This window comes from Oncorhynchus clarkii, chromosome 32, assembly GCF_045791955.1.
Source record: "Oncorhynchus clarkii lewisi isolate Uvic-CL-2024 chromosome 32, UVic_Ocla_1.0, whole genome shotgun sequence".
NCBI lineage: Eukaryota > Metazoa > Chordata > Actinopteri > Salmoniformes > Salmonidae > Oncorhynchus > Oncorhynchus clarkii.
This window is the reverse complement of record NC_092178.1, coordinates 19003762-19024660: the sequence shown is the minus strand read 5'-3', so window position 1 is coordinate 19024660 and position 20899 is coordinate 19003762. Positions and strand designations below refer to the sequence as shown.

At 41.8% G+C, this 20899-nt stretch overlaps 1 protein-coding gene across 3 annotated transcripts in view; it reads left to right on the top strand.

Moving 5' to 3' along the window:
• The window catches only part of LOC139392197 (CUB and sushi domain-containing protein 3-like), a 634291-nt gene that overhangs the window by 387280 nt on the left and 226112 nt on the right, over positions 1–20899 (top strand). For all 3 annotated transcript variants that reach the window (XM_071139991.1, XM_071139990.1, XM_071139989.1), the window contains exons 15-21: positions 2698–2892; positions 3390–3528; positions 3795–3982; positions 4427–4615; positions 7654–7770; positions 8431–8646; positions 18373–18561. In XM_071139991.1, coding sequence (XP_070996092.1) covers positions 2698–2892; positions 3390–3528; positions 3795–3982; positions 4427–4615; positions 7654–7770; positions 8431–8646; positions 18373–18561 — 1233 coding nt within the window. The remainder of the gene's footprint in view (positions 1–2697; positions 2893–3389; positions 3529–3794; positions 3983–4426; positions 4616–7653; positions 7771–8430; positions 8647–18372; positions 18562–20899) is intronic.

The window sequence follows — 20899 nt, the reverse complement described above, 5'->3', positions numbered from 1 at the left end:
TGCTCGTTCTGTCACAAGGCATCCATCAGTCAGTCAGTCTGACTTGGGCTGTGAGGCTGTGATAAGAAGAGTTTAAGGGACGTTTTAGTTGGAAGACATCTTGCGCCAGGGTTTAAGTCCACTCTACACTCCATAAAGGTCTGACAAAATAGCTGGGAGGTCACTAGCACTATAACGAAAATAATAAACACCCTTTAGAAAAAAGTGGGTATTTTCATGTAGTGAAGTGCTTCGAATATTACCATGAAGTGAAGTTCCAGAGCTTTTGTATAACTTCAGCCAGTAGTTTTGAAAGTAGTGCTCACGAGCCCAATGGGTCCCACGAAAAATGTGCACAATTGTGTACTACGTCATCCATTTTGTATGATATGTTACATCCTCAAAAAAACAACAACTTTGTAGTAGTTTTTTTTGTTGCCTATATGTTTTATCATCCTCTTTCTCTATAATCAATGTTTAAGACAATTTGAGACTAGGTCTACTCTGTTCTATTGTCACTATTGAAGTATACCTCACATTAGACCTTCATGCAAAGGAAGGCATAAAAGTTAAGGTATGTAAAAATAATTTGATCTAGTCAGAGGACCGTTACTAGCGTGTTTGAGCCACTTGAGCTGCAATCTGAGGTGCAGTTAACTCTAATGAATTTATCCTCTGCAGCAGAGGTAACTCTGGGTTTTCATTTCCTGTGGCGGTCCTCATGAGAGACAGTTTCATCAAAGCGCTTGGTGATTTTTGCGACTGCACTTAAATAAACTTTCAAAGTTCTTGACTTTTTCCGGATTGACTGACCTTCATGTCTTAAAGTAATGATGGACTGTCGTTTCTCTTTGCTTATTTGAGCTGTTCTTGCTATAATATGGACTTGGTCTTTTACTGAATAGGGCTATCTTCTGTATACCAACCTTACCTTGTCACAACACAACTGATTGTCTCAAACACATTAAGAAGGAAAGCAATTCCACAAATTATTTTTTAACAGACACTCTAGACCCAAACTGTTACAGACCTATATCCATCCTGCCCTGCCTTTCTAAAGTCTTCGAAAGCCAAGTTAACAAGCAGATCACCGACCATTTCGAATCCCACCGTACCTTCTCCGCTATGCAATCTGGTTTCCGAGCTGGTCACAGGTGCACCTCAGCCACGCTCAAGGTCCTAAATGATATCATAACCGCCATCGATAAAAGACAGTACTGTGCAGCCGTCTTCATCGACCTGGCCAAGGCTTTCTACTCTGTCAATCACCGTATTCTTATCGGCAGAATCAACAGCCTTGGTTTCTCAAATGACTGCCTCGCATGGTTTACTAACTACTTCTCAGATAGTTCAGTGTGTCAAATCCCGGACCTCTGGCAGTCTTTATAGGGGTGCCACAGGGTTCAATTCTCGGGCCGACACTTTTCTCTGTATACATCAATAATGTCGCTCTTGCAGCTGGTGATTCTCACATCCTCATCTGCACATATATCACTCCAGTGTATATTGATAAATTGTCATTACTTACACTATTGGCCTATTTATTGCCTTTCCTCCTTACTCTATTTTCACACACTGTATACACATTTTTCTTTTGTGTTATTGACTGTACGTTTATTTATCCCATGTCTAACTCTGTGTTGTTGTTTTGTCGTACTGCTTTGCTTTATCTTGGCCAGGTCGCAGTTGTAAATGAGAACTTGGCCTACCTGGTTAAAAAATTTTTTTTAAATACCTGTTAATTGAAATGCATTCCAGGTGACTACCTCATGAAGATGGTTGAGAGAATACAAGAGTGCTAAGTGTGCAAGTGTGCAAATTTGTTATCAAGGCAACGGATGGCTACTTTGAAGAATCTCAAGTATACAATATATTTAGATTTGTTTAACACTTTTTTGGTCACTACATTATTCCTTATCTGTTATTTCATAGTTTTGATGTTTTCACTGTCATTCTATAATGTAGAAAATAGTAAACTGTCTAAAAAACTGTCTGAAAACCACCCATTTACAGAGTTGTGCAATGCAGTATATTAGACATGCACATGAAAATACAATAGATGTACACGACTATAGATGGGTTGGCTGACAACACCACGAAAATGATGAGTGCGCATTGATGGGGCCAGAATGCTGTTCGTTGTTGTGATTCTGGATGGCCAGATAGCTAACAACAATGACATGAGGCTGCCATGTAGGGAATCGTAGGTGCTCGTTTCAGCTAGTTTTACATTTTTCTTGTTACCATATCTTGTTTTGTCTTAGACGCTTGTTTCAGCTAGTTTTATCTTGTTCTTAATACCATGTCTTGTTTTGAAAGGTTTTGACTGATGTCATATCTATGCAAATATGACCAATTTTAATAGCTAGCTAGCCAACACATGTAACTATGTATTTGAGAGACAAAAAATGCTCATTGTAGAACTGTATGTATGTAGTTATTTCAATAAACATTTGCAGACTAAATATAGTTTACATGTTGTCAACAATCTAAGCAAACCCTGTCTGTTTTGCCCCATAGTTGCTTATGCTTCGGCGCCATTGAATTTTATATTTTTCAATGGAGCAACTGGTTTGTACATTTTCAAGAAATCTGCCACGTGTTTGTGATCAGAGGACCAATGTTTCAAGCCCAGTAAGGGGACAGTGGTGGAAGCGAAGCCGTAGTGACGTCGGTTACATCTGACAAATAGACAAACATTTGCCCATCTGTTTTCAGCATTCGGCCACAACGAGTGTCCCGACCCGGGCATCCCAATAAATGCGAGGCGCTTCGGGGACAACTTCCAGCTGGGTAGCTCCATCTCAGTGATCTGTGAGGACGGCTTCATCAAGACCCAGGGGGCCAAGACCATCACCTGCGAGCTGGACAACGACAAAGTGATGTGGAGTGGCCCCATCCCCAAATGTGAAGGTAAATATCATGTGTATGTGTGTGTGTGTGTGCGTGCGTGCTCACATCTGTACATGCACAATTTTGGGGGTCAATTACCCTGTTCCTAACACAGACAATAGCCTAAGTGAGTGTAAGCGGAGTGGACCTGTGTGTTGAAGGATGCTAGGGAGGCTCAGGGATGGACAGGGAACAAGTGTGCTGTAGGGCAGTCAGTCTCCTTCTATCTGACTTCCTGTCAGTCATTCACCCTGCTCCCCATGGCTCCTAATGCTGTGGTGACATCACTCATATGGGTAGGGTAATAAAGAGCCTCATGTCTGCTTAGCTGCCCTTGTAACATGTACAGTATGCTGTAGGCCACTGTTTTCTAGATTAGCAAATAAGTTGTTTTTTTTAAACAGGAAGTGGTGCCAGGTCAATATAAAAAGGCAACAACACCAATAAACTTAAGAAAATGTAATTTCTCTCTCTCTCTCTTTTTCGCTCGCTCTCACCCCCTATATTCTTCTCTATAGCCCCCTGCGGTGGCCACTTCTCTGCTCCCAGTGGGGTGATCCTGTCCCCAGGGTGGCCTGGATACTATAAGGACTCCCTCAGCTGTGAGTGGGTCATCGAGACCGAGCCTGGACGCTCCATCAAGATCACCTTTGACAAGTGCGTGTCCATTATATCAATAAAGTTACTCTATTTTATGAATCTAACTGTTGAATACGCAGAATGGATTTCTACATCAATCAAGGCACTTATAATGGAATGGTGTTGCTTATTTATTGCGTATTTTTAAAGAGTCTCCTTTCAAAGTTATTTTTAGTGCAGTTGTAGACTTAATCAATGTTTATGCAACTGCACTACTGAATATGTTTTATCACAAGCAAATCAAATGTGTGCATTTCATAATTCCCCCTCTCTCAATGGTCCAGGTTTCAGACAGAGCTGGGCTATGACTTCCTCGAGATCCATGATGGGCCCAACCTGCTCTCTCCTCTGGTTGGCTCGTTCAATGGTACCCAGGTGCCCCAGTTCCTGTTCAGTAGTACTAACCACCTGTATATGCTCTTCACCACCGACAACAGCCGCTCCAACAGTGGATTTAAGATCATTTACGAAAGTAAGTCTAGTAGCCGAGTCGTTCCTGGTCAGGTCATGTGGTCAGATCTTACAGATGTAAGATCTTAATATGAGCCAGTTTTCTACAGCAGGAAAATAATCCTGCAGCAACAGGAAACTTGAATTATTATGTGGATTATAATTAATGGACACTTTTGTAGTGGTTAATACATATTCTGTAAGGGAAAATCATGTCTGAAATGTCAAAGTAGAAGCCTAGTTAAATCTCAAATAAAATACAGGTTTAAAATGTCCTGTACTGAAGGAAAGTTCTCCTGCAACAGGGTGATCAAATTAAGATTCTACACCTGTAGCCCTACCCATAGTTTTAATTTATAAAACTCCTGAACTGTTACAGCTTTGAATGTGTTCTCTGTATGAGATATTTGATGAAAGTAAATTGCTTTGTTGTTACCTCATCATATATCTAACATTTTCTCCTTAGGCGTGACGGTGGACACCTACTCCTGCCAGGACCCGGGATTCCCGGTCAACGGATTGCGTTATGGTCAAGACTTCACCATTGGTTCAACCGTGTCATTCGGCTGTGACCCTGGATACAGACTGAGCCACGAAGAACCGCTTGTCTGTGAGAAGAACCACTGGTGGAGCCATCCACTGCCCACCTGTGATGGTATGGACCAGTTAAAACTAGTTTAAACCAATTCAAATCAGTTCAAACCAGTTTAAACCACTTCAAATTGGTTCAAAACTAATATGTGCACATCCAGTGATTTTCAGGTGCAGGGTACTGTACAAAAGCCAAAGTCACGAACTGCGGAAGCATTCAACAGTTTGCATGTATCTATTTGTTTTTCACGGTATGGACTGTTTCCATGGTGACCAAGACTGTGGCAGATTTGCACTTGCCTGGTTACCAGGTGTGTTTGTGTGTGAGTTATTATTGATATAAATGGTTGTACCTTTATTTAATCAGGGGAAACCATTGAGACCAGGGTTTCATTTTCAATGGTGCCCTGAGGACAACAAATTCAACACAAACAAAAAACAAAAACACAAACTACAGGTTACAATTTTTAAAAAACGACAATTTCAACACCACAATAAATGTTTACTTTTGTATATTTTTTTAATTCTCATTTAACAAATTCAACATTAGACTCCCCTGATTAATCATTAAACTGCCCTAGTGGCACCAGGAAATCAAGACACAGGGAGTTCTGCAGGTTATTACAAAAATGGTGGGAATTAAAACTGAAGGCGGATTTACCTATTGAGTTATAATCATCTGTCATGATTATTGTCATGCTGAACACAGAAGAAGTGGGCTAAACCAGGCGTTTGCATAGTACATACAGTATCTGATCTTTAGGGTACTACTCTAGAGTCTACACCAGGGCTCTCCATCCCTGTTCCTGGGTTGGAGTTCAAACCTACAGGAGGGCATCTCCAGGAACAGGGTTGGAGTTAAAACCTACAGAATGGTAGCTATCCAGGAACAGGGTTGGAGTTGAAACCTACAGAATGGTAGCTATCCAGGAACAGGGTTGGAGATAAAACCTACAGAATGGTAGCTTTCCAGGAACAGGGTTGGAGTTCAAACCTACAGAATGGTAGATCTCCAGGAACAGGGTTGGAGTTCAAACCTACAGAATGGTAGCTATCCAGGAACAGGGTTGGAGTTGAAACCTACAGAATGGTAGCTATCCAGGAACAGGGTTGGAGTTGAAACCTACAGAATGGTAGATCTCCAGGAACAGGGTTGGAGTTAAAACCTACAGAATGGTAGCTATCCAGGAACAGGGTTGGAGTTAAAACCTACAGAATGGTAGCTATCTAGGAACAGGGTTGTTGTTAAAACCTACAGAATGGTAGCTATCCAGGAACAGGGTTGGAGTTAAAACCTACAGAATGGTAGCTATCCAGGAACAGGGTTGGAGTTAAAACCTACAGAATGGTAGCTATACAGGAACAGGGTTAGAGTTAAAACCTACAGAATGGTAGCTATCCAGAACAGGGTTGGAGAGCCCTGGTTTAGATCTACAGTATGTGCAGTATCTTGATCTATCACTTTAAACAGGCATCAATTAGTTTAAATATTCTCTCATATGATATGGTGCCAAACTGCCTATTGACAAAACCGCCGTAAGATTGAATTGTGTTATGCATGAGTGACAAGATATTTACACGAGTGGTCCTTAAATATTAAAGCCAATGACAGTTCGTCATTGGTAAAAGAGGAACCACCCCATCGACTCTGGGGCTGACAAAGTCTTGTAGCTTGATCATCTCTCCGTGTTTTGACTTCAGAGATCTATTTCATTTTCCAGGGAGTAAACAAATCTGAGACAATGCAATTCAATGCCAGGCCATTAGACTATCAATTTGCTGTGACGGCTCCTCTGCCTGATAGGAACTGATATTCTCACCAGATTAGGGATCCGGGGGCATCCTTTACCTGCCCACTAGCTTGTCATTTTACCTCCCCTGCCTCCTAGTCATCACTAGTTACCCCAGCCACAAAGTCATAAACCCAGCCTATTTCAACAATTTATCTTCTTAAAATGTGATTTTAAACCTAAACCTAAACCTAACCTTAACCCTAACCTTAACCACACTGCTAATATTATGCCTAACCCTTACCTTAAATGAATACCAAAAAGCACATTTTTGTTTTCATGAATATATACGATATAGTCAATATTGACTTTGTGGCTGTGCTATCTAGTAGATCTAAGTGGAATAAGGAGGGAGGATGTAGTCCCTGTTGCAGAGCATTCAATAGAAGGTCCTGATATTACTGTTACCAGCCTCCCTTGGAAAATGTCTATGCTGAAATATTGATATGCAAGGTTCTATGATATTGAAATTGAAGGCAGGTCATGTCAAAATTAAACATCTTGTTCAGTTCCTTTCTTGTTCAGAAGGAGAGAGTGAGAGAAAAGGAGTGAAATGATGTATAGAGAGAGATGGAAAGAAAGAGAGCAAAGTGAGGAACACAGTGAGGTCTACGTAGTTGTCCAGATTTCCCTGTTTGATAAGACTTTGAATGAAGTGCTTACTAGTAAAGAAGTTGCTCCATTAATTATTGATACAGCGCTACATCTGTCTAGGACAGATACATGAAAGCAGCAGCTACTCTTCCTGCTGTCCACACAAAACATGAACATGACATAAAACAGAACAATAACAGACAAGAACAGCTCAAGGACAGAACTACATCCATTTAAAAACGGCAGACATAGCCTACATATCAATACATGCACATAAAATATCTAGGTCAAATAGGGGAGAGGCGTTGTGCCGTGAAGTGTTGTTTTATCTGTTTTTTTAAACCAGGTTTGCTGTTAACTTGAGCAATTGGAGATGGAAGGAAGTTCCATGCAATCATGGCTCTATATAATACTGAATTTTCTTGAATTTGTTCTGGATTTGGGGACTGTGAAAAGACCCCTGATGTGGCATGTCTGGTAGGGTAAGTGTGTGTCAGAGCTGTGTATACGTTGACTATGCAAACAACTTGGAATGTTCAACACATTAACGTTTCTTTTAAAAAGAAGAATTGATACAGTCAGTCTCTCCTCTACTTTTAGCCAAGAAAGACTGGCATGCAAAGTATTGATATTACTGATTACAGTGAAGAGCACTGTTTCTGTTCTCTGCAAAAACATGGACAATAAAGTAAAGTGTTTCCCCCTCTTTGTCCCCAAGCATTGTGTGGAGGAGACGTGCGAGGGCCCGGCGGCACCATCCTGTCCCCTGGATATCCTGAGATGTATCCCAACTCACTAAACTGTACTTGGACGGTGGAGGTCAGCCACGGCAAAGGTAAGCCTGGGTTATTAACTACTACAATCATATTTATAATGGAATGTGACACTTCATAACTCTTTTTGATATAGCTATTCTGCCTGAAGATATATAACATATAAATCATTTATTTAAGTGAAAACAAGCAAACAATCCGTAAAAATGTTGTAAATACTGTTTAATTATATGTGAATTAATAAACAGCTGAAGAATGGACTCCTATTCCTTTTATCAGCAAGCTGGTAAAAGTCAGTGTGGGAATGGAATGGACATGAATACAGATTCACTGTAGGTCCTCTTCCCAGCCCAGCCCATCTTGCTGAAATATTATTATAATACAGGACTCTGGGTTGAGAGTAATGAAAGTTCTTTGGAATTTTAATTTCCCATGGCTGCTAAGATGTTCAATATGGACTATCATTATGTTTCTCTATTGAAATGCAGTCCCGTCGCCCCCTTCCCCCCAAAAATAAGAAAATCCAGAGCCTTCATTTTTATATTAACTGACCTCACCTTTGAATGTAATGAGATGAAGTTCTCTCTCCCTCCACTTGGCTGTTCTCCTCTCAGATTAAACAGTCGTTTCAATTGAACTTGATCATTTCATCAGGGGAGGTTGACATGTAGCTTGAACCATATTATTGGCTGTTCTCCTCTTGACTTGGTTTGTCCCAATAGGAGTCCAATTTACCTTCAACACCTTCCACCTGGAGGATCACCATGACTACCTGCTCATCACAGAGAATGGCAGCTTTGTCCAGCCCCTGGCACGGCTAACGGGTAACGAGCTGCCCTCGCCCACCAACGCAGGGCTCTACGGGAACTTCAAGGCCCAACTGCGCTTCATATCAGACTTTTCTATATCCTACGAGGGATTCAATATTACCTTCTCTGGTGAGTAGGAGGAGTGTGAGGGTGGGTTGCTATTGGTGTGTATGTTTTTGTGTGTCCATTCAAGAGCAGCCTCCTCAACGCTTGGTTGTACGTGTACGTGTACCATCTATCAGTGGACTGGACTGAGAGCTCCTTTCCCTCTAGCTTCACATGCCTCCAGTGTTCTGTCCAGTGTTCTGTCCAGTTCTCTGTCCAGTTCTCTGTCCAGTTCTCTGTCCAGTTCTCTGTCCAGTGTTCTGTCCACTTCTGTTGAAGTTGGACGTTTTCATACACTTAGGTTGGAGTCATTAAAACTCGTTTTTAAACCACTACACAGATTTCATGTTAACAAACTATAGTTTTGGCAAATTGGTTAGGACATCTACTTTGTGCATAACACAAGTAATTTTTCAACAATTGATTACAGACAGATTATTTCACTTATAATTCACTGCATCACAATTCCAGTGGGTCAGAAGTTTACATACACTAAGTTGACTGTGCATTTAAACAGCTTGGACAATTCCAGAAAATTATGTCATGGCTTTAGAAGCCTCTGATAGGCTAATTGGCATCATTTGAGTCATTTGGAGGTGTACCTATGGATGTATTTCAAGGCCTACCTTCAAACTCAGTGCCTCTTTGCTTGGCATCATGGGAAAATCAAAAGAAATCAGCCAAGACCAGACTCAGAAAAAAATTGTAAACCTCCACAAGTCTGGTTCATCCTTGGGAGCAATTTCCAAACCACGTTCATCTGTACAAACAATAGTGTGCAAGTATAAACACCAGGGGACCATGCATCCATAATACCGCTCACGAAGGAGACGTGTTCTGTCTCCTATAGATGAACGTACTTTGGTAACGAAAAGTGCAAATCAATCCCAGAACAACAGCAAAGGACCTTGTGAAGATGCTGGAGGAAACAGGTACAAAAGTATGTATATCCACAGTAAAAAGATTCCTATATTGACATAACCTAAAAAGCAGCTCAGCAATGAAGAAGCCACTGCTCCAAAACCACCATAAAAAAAGCCAAACTACGGTTTGCAACTGCACATGGGGACAAAGATCGTACTTTTTGGATAAATGTCTTCTGGTCTGATGAAACAAAAATAGAACTGTTTGGCCATAATGACCATCATTATGTTTAGAGGAAAAAGGGGAGGCTTGCAAGCCGAAGAACACCATCCCAACCATGAAGCACGGGGGTGACAGCATCATGTTATGCGGGTGCTTTGCTGCAGGAGGGACTGGTGCACTTCAGAAAATAGATGGCATCATGAGGCAGGAAAATGATGTGGATATATTGAAGCAACACCTCAAGACATCAGTCAGGAAGTTAAAGCTTGGTTGCAAATGGGTCTTTCAAATGGACATTGACCTCAAGCTTCCAAGCTTCCAAAGTTGTGGCAAAATGGCTTAAGGACAACAAACAACAAATCCTATAGAACATTTACGGGCAGAACTGAAAATGTCCGTGCGAGCAAGGAGGCCTCCAAACCTGACTCAGTTACACCAGCTCTGTCAGGAGGAATGGGCCAAAATTCACCCACCTTATTGTGGGAAGCATGTGGAAGGCTTCCTGAAACGTTTGACCCAAGTTAAACAATTTAAAGGCACTGCTACCAAGTACTAATTGAGTGTATGTAAACTTCTGACCCACTGGGAATGTGATAAAATAAATAAAAGCTGAAATAAATCATTCTCTCTACTATTATTCTGACATTTCACATTCTTAAAATAAAGTAGTGATTCTAACTGACCTAAGACAGGGAATTTTTACTAGGATTAAATGTCAGGAATTGTGAAAACTGAGTTTAAATGTAGTTGGCTAAGGTGTATGTAAACTTCCAACTTCAACTGTAGATATTGTAGCTTAAATCAGAAATGTCCTTCAGGATGTCATCCCTTCTGAGATTTAAAGGAGAAAGATGTTGACAAGGTTTGTTGACAGTATTTTAACAAACAAATAGGGATGACCCACTGGGCAGAGACGTCAATTCAACGTCTATTCCACGTTGGGTCAACGTCATTTGGGGAGTGGGGAGAAATATTTTTTTGATCCAAAGCCATAACGTGGATGAATAATCCATTGACAGCTACTGACACATTCTCACATTCTTAGTCTGACTTAGGCCGTCATTGTAAATAAGAATTTGTTCTTAACTGACTTGCATATTAAATAAAAGTTAAATTAAACATTTGAATTAACCATTTAAATTAAAAAGCATAAAGTCATCAATCAATTAATAGCAGACATTTATATTGTTCCTATCTTTATCGTTTTCTTTTTTGAGTATGCACTGTTGTCAAAAAAACTCCATCAATGTGAGTGTAAGTGAAGATGACAGGAACACTACTCATGGAAAAGTTTCACTTGACATTATATTATCATGACCTTCTTGATATGACTTGGAGTATGCACTGCTGTCAAACAATCCTCATGAATAAACATGAAATGTGGATGGGATGTGTTGACGTGTTGATATGGATATACATGGCTTGTGACAGGTAGGTTGCATCCTAAATGGCACCCTATTCCCTTAAAGTGGAAATCAGCATTAGAAACAATAACAGAGCATCATCCCCGCTCCTGTTTTGGTAAAAAGCTGAGGGATAGTCATGGTTTTAACCATGTTTTGAAGCTATATTATGTTTGTTTACATTTACTTTGATTACAAAAACATTGGTGTAAAAGAAGGTCAAAATTTGTTTTAGTTTAGTTTTTTTAGTTTTTGAAATCCCTTTTCCTCCCCAATTCCGTGATATCCAATTGGTAGTTACAGTCTTGTTCCATCGCTGCAACGATACGGGAGGTACGGACTTGGGAGAGGTGAAGGTCGAGAGCCGTGCGTCCTCCGAAACACAACCCCGCCAAGCCACACTGCTTCTTGACACAATGCATGTTTAACCCGGAAGCCTGCCGCACCAATGTGTTGGTGGAAACACCGTTCACCTGGCTACCGTGTCAGTGTGCATGCACCTGGCCCGACACAGGAGTCGCTAGAGCGCGATGGGACAAGGACTTCCCGGTCGGCCAAACCCTCCCCTAACCCGGACGACACTGGGCCAATTGTGCGTTGCCTCATGGGTCTCTAATGGGTCGCAATCCAGGATCTGTAGTAACACTGCCTTAGAACGCTGTGTATTTGGGGTTTTGATGGGGTACAACAGTTGAACTAAGCTCACGAGACATTTATTAGTTATATTGTTCAAGAATCAAGTCCAAAAATGGATGTAGCAACTGCTGATTTCCTCTTTAATAGTGCAAAATATAACCAGATCCTATGGGCCCTGATCAAAAGTATTGCTAATACACTCGTTCAAACAGATATCACAAACACACATGCACACACACACACGGTATCCCCAAAGCAATATCATTGTAATCGCCATGGTGTGTTGTCAGACTGCAAAGAGACATGGAGTTGCGTGCCTCAGTCCCTGTCATGGTGCTCTTCGAATTCGCCACAATGTTATCCTCAATCCCCTGCATATGGCAAGACCTTGCATAGTATATTTTAGAGAGAAACAGCTAGGCTAGAAACCTACAGTGTGGAGAACAAGTATTTGATACACTGACGATTTTGCAGGTTTTCCTACTTACAAAGCATGTAGAGGTCTGTAATTGTTATCATAGGTACACTTCAACTGTGAGAGACGGAAAATCCAGAAAATGACATTGTATGATTTTTAAGTAATTCATTTGCATTTTATTGCATGACATAAGTATTTGATCACCTACCAACCAGTAAGAATTCCGACTCTCACAGACCTGTTAGTTTTTCTTTAAGAAGCCCTCCTGTTCTCCACTCATTACCTGTATTAACTGCACCTGTTTGAACTTGTTACCTGTATAAAAGACACCTGTCCACACACTCAATCAAACAGACTCCAACCTCTCCACAATGGCCAAGACCAGAGAGCTGTGTAAGGACATCAGGGATAAAATTGTAGAACTACACAAGGCTGGGATGGGCTACAGGACAATAGGCAAGCAGCTTGGTGAGAAGGCAACAACTGTTGGCGCAATTATTAGAAAATGGAAGAAGTTCAAGAGGACGGTCAATCACCCTCGGTCTGGGGCTCCATGCAAGATCTCACCTCGTGGGGCATCAATGATCATGAGGAAGGTGAGGGATCAGCCCAGAACTACATGGCAGGACCTGGACAATGACCTGAAGAGAGCTGGGACCACAGTCTCAAAGAAAACCATTAGTAACACACTACGCCGTCATGGATTAAAATCCTGCAGCGCACGCAAGGTCCCCCTGCTCAAGCCAGCGCATGTCCAGGCCCATCTCAAGTTTGCCAATGACCATCTGGATGATCCAGAGGAGGAATGGGAGAAGGTCATGTGGTCTGTTGAGACAAAAAATAAAGCTTTTTGGTCTAAACTCCACTCGCCGTGTTTGGAGGAAGAAGAAGGATGAGTACAACCCCAAGAACGCCATCCCAACTGTGAAGCATGGTGGTGGAAACATCATTCTTTGGGGATGCTTTTCTTTAAAGGGGACAGGACGACTGCACCGTATTAAGGGGAGGATGGATGGGGCCATGTATTGTGAGATCTTGGCCAACAACCTCCTTCCCTCAGTAAGAGCATTGAAGATGGGTCGTGGCTGGGTCTTCCAGCATGACAACGACCCAAAACACACAGCCAGGGCAACTAAGGAGTGGCTCCGTAAGAAGCATCTCAAGGTCCTGGAGTGGCCTAGCCAGTCTCCAGACCTGAACCCAATAGAAAATCTTTGGAGGGAGCTGAAAGTCCGTATTGCCCAGAGACAGCCCCAAAACCTGAAGGATCTGGAGAAGGTCTGTATGGAGGAGTGGGCCAAAATCCTTGCTGCAGTGTGTGCAAACCTGGACAAGAACTACGGGAAACGTATGATCTCTGTAATTGCAAACAAAGGTTTCTGTACCAAATATTAAGTTCTGATTTTCTGATGTATCAAATATTTATGTCATGCAATACAATGCAAATTAATTACTTAAAAATCATACAATGTGATTTTTTGGATTTTTGTTTTAGATTCTGTCTCTCACAGTTGAAGTGTACCTATGATAAAAATTACAGACCTCTACATGCTTTGTAAGTAGGAAAACCTGCAAAATTGTCAGTGTATCAAATACTTGTTCTCCCCACTGTATATGTTGAAACAGAAGGTTAACTTACAAATGTGCTCATAATGGCATGGTGTTTTATGCAGGCTACACTAATGATTACTATCTTGTGAATGTAAGTCACTGACTGCATGGAGAAGGATTGCGTGTCCCTGTCGGGCTCAAGGGCTGCCCCCAAACCCCTGTCATGGACCTTGCATAGCCACGGGGCAGGGGGCAGGTGTTTGGGTAAAGCCCCATCTGAGACAAGTAATTTTACGTTCTATTATTATAACAGGCAACAGGTCTAGCCACTAGCCTCTATATGGTAAACACGTGGAGCCTAAATGAATGGTATAGCTGAGACAAATAACCTATAACGGAGACGATGCCCCTGTTTTGGGATAACCTATGCATTCTTCATTCCTCCCATCCTTGAAGACATTACAAATAGATGGATAGTGACAGGATATATAACGCTAGCCTACTAACCAAATAATCGGATCAGTGATTATTTATTTATAGCCTGTATAGCCTATCATAATTTATCTAATAGGCCTATATTTAGATTAATAATTATTTCAAGAAAGGGAGAATCCATCCATGAATATATTCAAACAGCGCCTCAGATTAGCTGCTTTGTGCATGCAAAAGTGGTCCTTGAGTTGCCTCTCCTCCCACAGACACGTTTGCGTAAAACCCCTGTTTCATTGTTTATTCCTCCAGCAGCCGTTTGGATAATTTACTTTCACTTGCCCTCTGTAACGTATGATTAACCTTCAGGTTAGGGTACTCAATCTAGTGGGCCACTATAGGTTTATAATGGGTTTCAAAATAGCGGTGTTGTAGCAGATTTGGAGAGCAGCTTGACGTGGGACACGTACACACGCATAGCCCTCAGGCTCCACCAGGATGCCAAGATACTTTGTTTTATTGGGTGTACAGACATAGCCTACTGGCCTATAGTCGTTAGAAGGATAGTTACAATGAGGGGGGAAATACTACTGTTAGTAAAGCACCATGGATAAGGTTGTGAATAGTTGCCATAATGCGCTGATTTTTTGCAAGATGTTTGCCTAGGCTACGCAGCAGAACGTTGTATAGCGAATACAGGGACAAGACAGTTTTTTATTTGTGCAAACAATGCACCATTGCCGTTAGAAGAGTGTATGCCAACAGTCTGAAAATGCCAGTGGGAACTTAGTTTGTGTGTGTGTGTGTGTGCGTGCACGTGTGTGTGTGTGTGTGAGTGAGATGTTTTAGGTCATTAGATTGATAAGCGCGAGTGAGCAGTGATGCCTGTTTGAACAACTGTATTAGATCATCATTGCAGTGGCGGTCAGTAGGATGAGGGAGGACAATTATTTTTTTTAGCTTGGCCTTATTTCTATTACAGCATATTGGATGACTGTCATTCATATTCCATTCAACGAGCTCAATGTAACATCGATAGGTTTAGGTTACTACATGATACTCAAATTTTCCCTATACCCATCATGAGGTTGCTACAACCTAGCCTATGAATGAAAGTTTACACCATCGTAGGTCGAGAGAAATTTGAGTAATCAAGGTGACAGACATTGACCCTTTCAATATCGCCTTGCACACTCTTGCCTGCATCTATCTGATCTAGGGTGTAAGCATTAATCCAACAGTTGCAAACGAGGGTTTCTATTGGACAAATTCAGGTATGTTTAACCCCATTTAATTCAGTTTAAGAAACATTTTTCAACAGAATTGAGCGAATTAATACAAACCTGATCACACCCAAACACAGTTCACTTTCACAGCAGCCACATAAACTCAGCAAAAAAAGAAACATCCTATCACTGTCAAGTGCATTCTGGAGGGTCATGTCAGGATGAGCCTGCAAGAAGGGTACCACATGAGGGAGGAAGATGTCTTCCCTGTAACGCACAGCGTTGAGATTGCCTGAAATGACAACAAGCTCAGTCTGATGATGCTGTGACACACCGCCCCAGACCATGACTGACCCTCCACCTCCAAATTGATCCCGCTCCAGAGTACAGGCCTCGGTGTAACTCTCATTCCTTCAACGATAAACGCAAATCCGACCATCACCCCTGGTGAGACAAAACTGCGACTTGTCAGTGAAGAGCACTTTTTGCCAGTCGTGTCTGGTCCAGCGATGGTGGGTTTGTGCCCATAGTATGATGTCTGGTGAGGACCTGCCTTTACAACAGGCCTACAAGCCCTCGGTCCAGCCTCTCTCAGCCTATTGCGGACAGTCTGACCACTGATGGAGGGATTGTGCGTTCCTGGTGTAACTCGGCAGTTGTTGTTGCCATCCTGTGCAGGTGTTGTTACACGTGGTCTGGCACTGCGAGGACGATCAGCTGTCCGTCCTGTCTCCTTGTAGTGCTGTCTTAGGTGTCTCACAGTATGGACATTGCAATATTTTGCCCTGGCCCCACCTGCAGTCCTCATGCCTCCTTGCAGCATACCTAAGGCACGTTCACACAAATGAGCAGGGACCCTGGGCATCTTTCTTTTGGTGTTTTTCAAAGTCAGTAGAAAGGCCTCTTTAGTGTCCTAAGTTTTCATAACTGTGACCTTAAATGCCTACCGTCTGTAAGCTGTGAGTGTCTTAACGACCATTCGACAGGTGCACGTTCATTCATTGTTTATCGTTCATTGAACATGCATGGGAAGCAATCTTTGAAAAAGGGACATTTATTTTTTTGCTGAGTTTACAAACAACATGATCTTTGATCTCTGTATAATTCCTACTCACATCTACGCTCTCCCCTCCTCTCACATTTTCCCTTTCCTTGTGGACATCAGTGCACAACATATCAGGTCTGTGACCAGGTGAAAAAAACTTTCCTAGCCAAACCTTCATATCATAACCGCTACACACAGCCTACATCATTATCATAGCTAATGTCATATTCAACATAGCAACTTGAACTAACTTGTTAGTAAACCCGCTACAATCATGCAGTACAGTATACAGTCAGCAAGCAGTTTAGCAGTTACACCGGTGGCAATAAATTAATCAAACCAAAAGCTTCCTTGACTTGGAAGAGTTCCAGTGTTGGATAGCCATAGCCAGCTAGCTAACATAGCATCCCTCTCTGTTTGAGCCGGGTGTTTGAGTAGGCTAAACTAGCTAGCTACATTCGCTAGCTAAGTAAGTGAAAGCAAAAAAAATAATACTAAATATAGCTCTCTCTCTCACTCACTCGCTTCTCCATTTTCGAGGAAATTAATTTGTACAAACAGTTAAACTATTGTCTTTCTCTTTGAGGCAACTACTCACTACATTGTATACACTGCAATTATAGCTAGCTGTAGCTTATGCTTTCAGTAATAGATTCATTCTCTGATCCTTTGATTGGGTGGATCACATGTCAGTTCATGCTGCAGGAGCTCTGATAGGTTGGAAGACATCCTACAGCAAATGTCATGATTACTGTGTAAGTCTATGGAAGGGGGTGAGCTCCACGAGCCTCCTAGGTTTTGTATTAAAGTCAATGTACCCAGAGGAGGACAGAAACTAGCTGTCCTGCGGCTACACCATGGCACTACCCTACGGTGATGCTGAGGCTACTGTAGACCTTCATTGTAAAACAGTGTGTTTTAATCAATTACTTGGTGACATATTTAGTATAGTTTTATCTAAAAATAATAACTTTTGAAATGTTTTACTATTTTTATTTGAATGAAATTCACTGAGGAGGATGGTCCTCCACTTCTTCCTCTGAGGAGCCTCCGCTGTTAGAGCGATGGCCATTTGTTCGTTTTGCTCCTACTTTTTACCGCCCACACACACACACACACACACACACACACACACACACACACACACACACACACACACACACACACACACACACACACACACACACACAAAACCTGCCCATCTCAACCTATGTATGTAACCAAGGTTCCTCCTTCTGAAAATAATCTGTGGCACTACCTCTTCCTACTGTGCCTAATACTTAGAATAATTATTGGTTATTGTGTGCTAAAAGAGCAAGGATTTCCTTGTTACTTAAGCCAATTCTAAAGTATAGTTTCACCAGGTCATCTAACTCAGGTATTTCAACAGTGGCGGGCACAGAAACAGGGAGCTAGGGAGACATGCAATTAACCAAACCCCCTATGTTAATTTTGAAATATAACTGTGACTTCATTCTCGCAATATTGCCACTTTATTCTTGAAAGATTGGCACTTTATTCACCAAATTTCATTTGGACTTTATTATCAAAATATTGCCCGTTTTTTACGAAGTACTATCGTGCATTTAAAAAATCTCCAAGTACCACCGCTCCTCGTGTTTTATTTTTCACTTCCGTACTTATTAACTTGACACAACTTCTCTTCCTGGTCTTTACAACTTGGAGTAGCCTATGTACTGCATTCAGTCAAGCCCTGTTGATGTGAATGTACATTAAAGGTGACTGCGCTGTTTCAAAGGTTTTCATTGACATTTTATTAACACTTTATTATGCACTGGAATGTCAATTACATTATTGATCTTGTTTATTTGACATGTTTCATCTCCTTGTTCTTTGGAGTACAAACATACGTATTCTCTGCATTCAAACAAACCCTCATTGAATGTACATGATTCAAAAGTTTGACATGACACAATTTCTCTCCTCCTTCTTCAGAGTACAACTTGGAGCCGTGTGAGGACCCGGGGATGCCACAGTTCGGCCAGAGGAACGGCTACGGCTTTGACATCGGGGACACCCTGACGTTTTCTTGCAACATGGGCTACCGGCTAGAGGGGGTGCCAGAGGTCATCTGCCTGGGAGGGGGGAGGCGCATGTGGAGCGCACCTCTGCCAAGGTGTGTGGGTACGTGGTCGCCTGTTTTCATTCCCTTACAACTATTGTTACAATGCTTGTGGTTGATAAGATTTTATTTTATATCTAATTACAGTGATTCTCAGTGATGGGCTTTCTGAAAACCTTACTGTCAAATACAAATACTCCAATCTATTCCCTCAATTCCTCTCAAATTGCATTGGAGGAATGGATCCAAGATCCTTTTGAGAGGAATAATTGAGGAAACAAAGACGGAGGTAGCAAGGATTTGACAGATAGTAAGGTACCCAGACAAAGCCTTGCGCCTGCGTGTTTAGTCTTAGCTAAGTGGCATCACACCTGATTCAGCTAATTGATTGATCTTCAAACAACAGCTTGATCAGCTTGATCAGATGTTTCACTGCTGAGCTGGGACAAAACCTGCAGTACTCTGGCTATCCAGGAGCATGGTTGAGGATCACTGATCTATATTGTTCACCATGGATGTTTCCTTGCTTGTTGAGCTCTGAGCACTGAGAATGAGTAGGGAGGGCCTACACTCTTAAAAAATACAGGTTCCAGTTGAAACCAAATAAGTTTCTTCAGAGCGATCACATAGGGGAACCATTTTAGGTTCTCCGAAGAACATTAAATGGGATGGTTATTTCCATGAGTGTTAATTTAACTCTTTACAGTGTCACTCGAACTCTCGAATCAACACTAGAAATGTTACACTGAAAAATCAACACTAGTTAACACCAATGTGTTGTATGCTATGAAAGGCTTCCATTCATTTCAATAACTTTTTAGAATTCTGAAGAACCGTCGATGCCACGTCAAGGACCCCCCACTTAACTCAAAGGTTCTTTGTCAGGCAAGAGTTTTCTAAATAACATTAACAGCTGAGGAAGAACCATTTAAGAACCTTTGGTGTTGGGTACTCTGTTTAAGATATGCCACAGTAAACCTGAAGAAACACGCAGAGACAGACAGTCAGGCGGACAGACAGGCAGGCACACAGATAGATACATAGAGCCCTGTGTCTGGCTTTCTTGATCCGTCTACATCAAACCCAATCTGCCCCTTGTCCTCTGTCCCTGTAGGGGAGTGTCTCTGTGTATCACTAACAAGCTGGGAGAGGTCAGATGGGTTGTCAACAAGGCTAATACAAAGAGACTAGCATGACTGCATGCTGTTTAATAGAGATACTGTGGAGTGAGCTATGAATCTCACTGTCACAATGTACCAAGCAAACCCCAGTCTGCTACACCACCTATGCAGTGGGGTACCCAGACCTTGGTTCGTTGGTATTTTTCTTTAAAGAAGTTTAGCTCCACTTAATTGAGCCATGGAATCATCCCAGAAGTGCACATTCCACCCATCTGGCACTCCAAGCAGGCTCAATCAATCATTCAAAAGTATTTGATTAAAAAAAATATATATATTTGAACCCAGGTATTTCCCCAGTCTCTAGTTACTAGTTACTAGTGCTCTTGTTCCCCCACCAAACCTGCCTCTTCCTGTTTCTACAGTACTTACCGCGGCGTCCTCCCTGGTATGACACCAGCTGCTTCAGGAGAATAGTGATTTACAATTCAGGCTGTCATGTGGAGATGTTCCTGGATTGTATCTCTCTGTGCATTCTGCCACACGGAGCCAAGTTAAAGGAATCCAGCAACCACTAAACATCCATCAAATCCCAGGCGTGCCTGAATTAAAACACTATCCCCTGGAATTTATCCCACACATGTATAATGTCCGGGCCCTAACTGCCGGGCATAAACAGATTCATAATTATAATAATGGAGAACTTTTCAGATTTTTCCAACGGAGCCCAAAAATAAAATAATTCAGGGCTGGGAAGGTCACCAGTAATTTTTCATATTAATTGAAAAAATAATGATACACATTTGTCAACGCTGTGTGTGCGTGTCGTTTGTTTACTTGCCTTGTTTCTGTCGTTTCATTTTTCATGGTGTTCATTGGTGCCAGATCTGTAATCTTGAGAGTGACTAGAAAAACAAGGCCGCTAATTTGTGTTTTGGCATGATTTTTCAAAATGCCATCAGGTATTCTATACGCTTCAAGGGTAGAGTACACAGTGGGCAGTGACAAAAACGAGAATCTGTGCACAGAATACTTTTTGGGATGGTCTATATCCTTTTTGGGAGGCTAAAGGAGTGTGGGATGTGGATTAAAAACCTACAGTGCATGAATCATGTGTGGCAGTCAAGCAGTAACACAAGTTACTCAGCCATCCATCACAAACAACAATTTCTGTATCCACCCCAAAACAAAATGACTAAATTGTAAAGAAAAATATGTACACCATGCCCTATGCATTCATAAACATCCAATTCCTCTTGGCAGCACCGTAATTTACAATCCA